The sequence below is a fragment of the Aplysia californica genome, unplaced genomic scaffold, assembly GCF_000002075.1.
Source record: "Aplysia californica isolate F4 #8 unplaced genomic scaffold, AplCal3.0 scaffold00002, whole genome shotgun sequence".
Lineage (NCBI taxonomy): Eukaryota > Metazoa > Mollusca > Gastropoda > Aplysiida > Aplysiidae > Aplysia > Aplysia californica.
In genome coordinates this window covers 3,501,655-3,503,330 of record NW_004797272.1, presented here as the reverse complement: position 1 = coordinate 3,503,330, position 1,676 = coordinate 3,501,655, and the positions used below count along the sequence as shown (strand labels likewise).

At 40.9% G+C, this 1,676-nt stretch overlaps 1 protein-coding gene across 1 annotated transcript in view; it reads right to left on the bottom strand.

Annotated features, from left to right (window-relative positions):
• Positions 1-993: 993 nt before the first annotated feature.
• LOC106014240 overlaps positions 994-1,676 on the bottom strand; it is a gene marked incomplete at its 3' end in the record, with an annotated part of 22,817 nt that continues 22,134 nt past the window's right edge. The window contains 1 exon segment of the mRNA XM_013091528.2: positions 994-1,080. Within this exon segment, the coding sequence (XP_012946982.1) occupies positions 994-1,080 (87 nt within the window).

Sequence of the window (1,676 nt, the reverse complement as noted above, 5' to 3'; positions counted from 1 at the left end):
AGGAGGAGGAGGAGGAGGAGGAGGAGGAGGAGGAGGAGGAGGAGGACAAGAGCAGGAATTGAAAGATCGAGGAGGAGAAGGAAAGAGATTCCAGCGTTTTGAATAACTGTCCAGTGCGAAATAAACGCGGAAAATGGAGAATCAATAGTGTCAAAACAGGCCGTTTCAACTGTTCTTATCGCTAATGGAAGGCCCACAATCACATTATCTTAGAGCTGTGCACGCATGCGTGACTTGGGTTTCCAGTCGCCTTACGCAACTGGATATTAGTAGTGGAGGGCAAAATCCGGATAACCTATCCGGATGACAGGATAATTCACAATCAAATATTATCCGAATTCAGACTCTTAAACTGTCTTTCCTAGCCCGTTTGCGAAAGTGGGTGCACCCATATTTTGAAGTGATGCTAACCTGTTTGTCAAAGTGGTTCAAACCCATTTGCCGAAGCGGTTCAAAGCACTTTTAATTGCCGAAGAGGTGCACTAACATATTATCCGGATTTTGATAAAGCGACTCATTGCCCAGCCCTAGATATTAGTCATCGTCGAATGAGGTCGTTGATCACACCGATTTCACCTGCTTCTCTGAATGGAACATTTCGTTTGGCATTTTACGATAAAGATTTTTTGTTGTTGTTGTTTTTTTTAATAATTATTATCATCATTCGGAGTGTTTACCGTACACGACACGACGAAATCGAAGGTGCAAAGTTGGGCATGCACACTCTGTCGTCATCCAGTGTCGTTGTTCCATTGAAAACTTCCCTGATCAATGGAACGTCTACGCCGAATGACTTCACAGTATAACTTTCGACTTCGATAGAACGAATCGTGAGCACACCCATCAATGAAACAAAATAACGGTCGACTGATTTAGAATCCTTTATTTTTTGTTAAATTTTTATTTTTTAATTATCAAAAAAGACTGACTTAAGAACGTTTTAGCTCATTTTTTAAGCATATATATTAAAAGGAACTAAAGAAAAAAACTTACGGCCTGCACTGCAACTCTGAAGTAGGAGGATTGTAACTGCACAGAAGAGAATTAACGTGGGCTTCGCCATCTTGTCTTTGTCGTCTGCTGAAGGGGAAAAGAAATAGGAAACCGATGGAAATACTTAGCCTGATGCAGCATACACACAATCTGTATAAACCATGATTTACACGTACAATACTGAGAGAAAATATTTAATAATTATGATGTATGACTTGAGGTTGTTGTTTTTTTAATCCTCCGACCAACTAGCAAGTCATTCAAACTTCTATTTTCAAAAAGTTTGGCAAATGAAATTTCTATTTACATAAAAGCACATTGGACTTGGGTAGGGGCAACGATATTTCAGAAAGGGCTGGAAAAGTTCGGGTTCGAACTTCACTCTTGGCATATTAGTCAAGACCTTTTGAGTGCTGAAGACAGGAGCGACTTCAGACAGGAGAGCGCGAGGCAGAAAGTGTGTGTATGTGTGCGTGTTTATGCGTGTGTGTATGTGTGTGTGTTTGTGTTGTGTGTGTGTGTGTTTGTGTATTTGTGTTGTGTGTGTGTGTTTATGTGTATGTGTGTTTGTGTGTGTATGTGTTGTGTGTGTCTATGTGTGTGTGTGTCTGTGTGTGTGTTCATGTGTGTGTTTGTGTCGTGTGTGTTTGTGTTGTGTGAGTCTCTGTGTGTGTGTGTGGGGG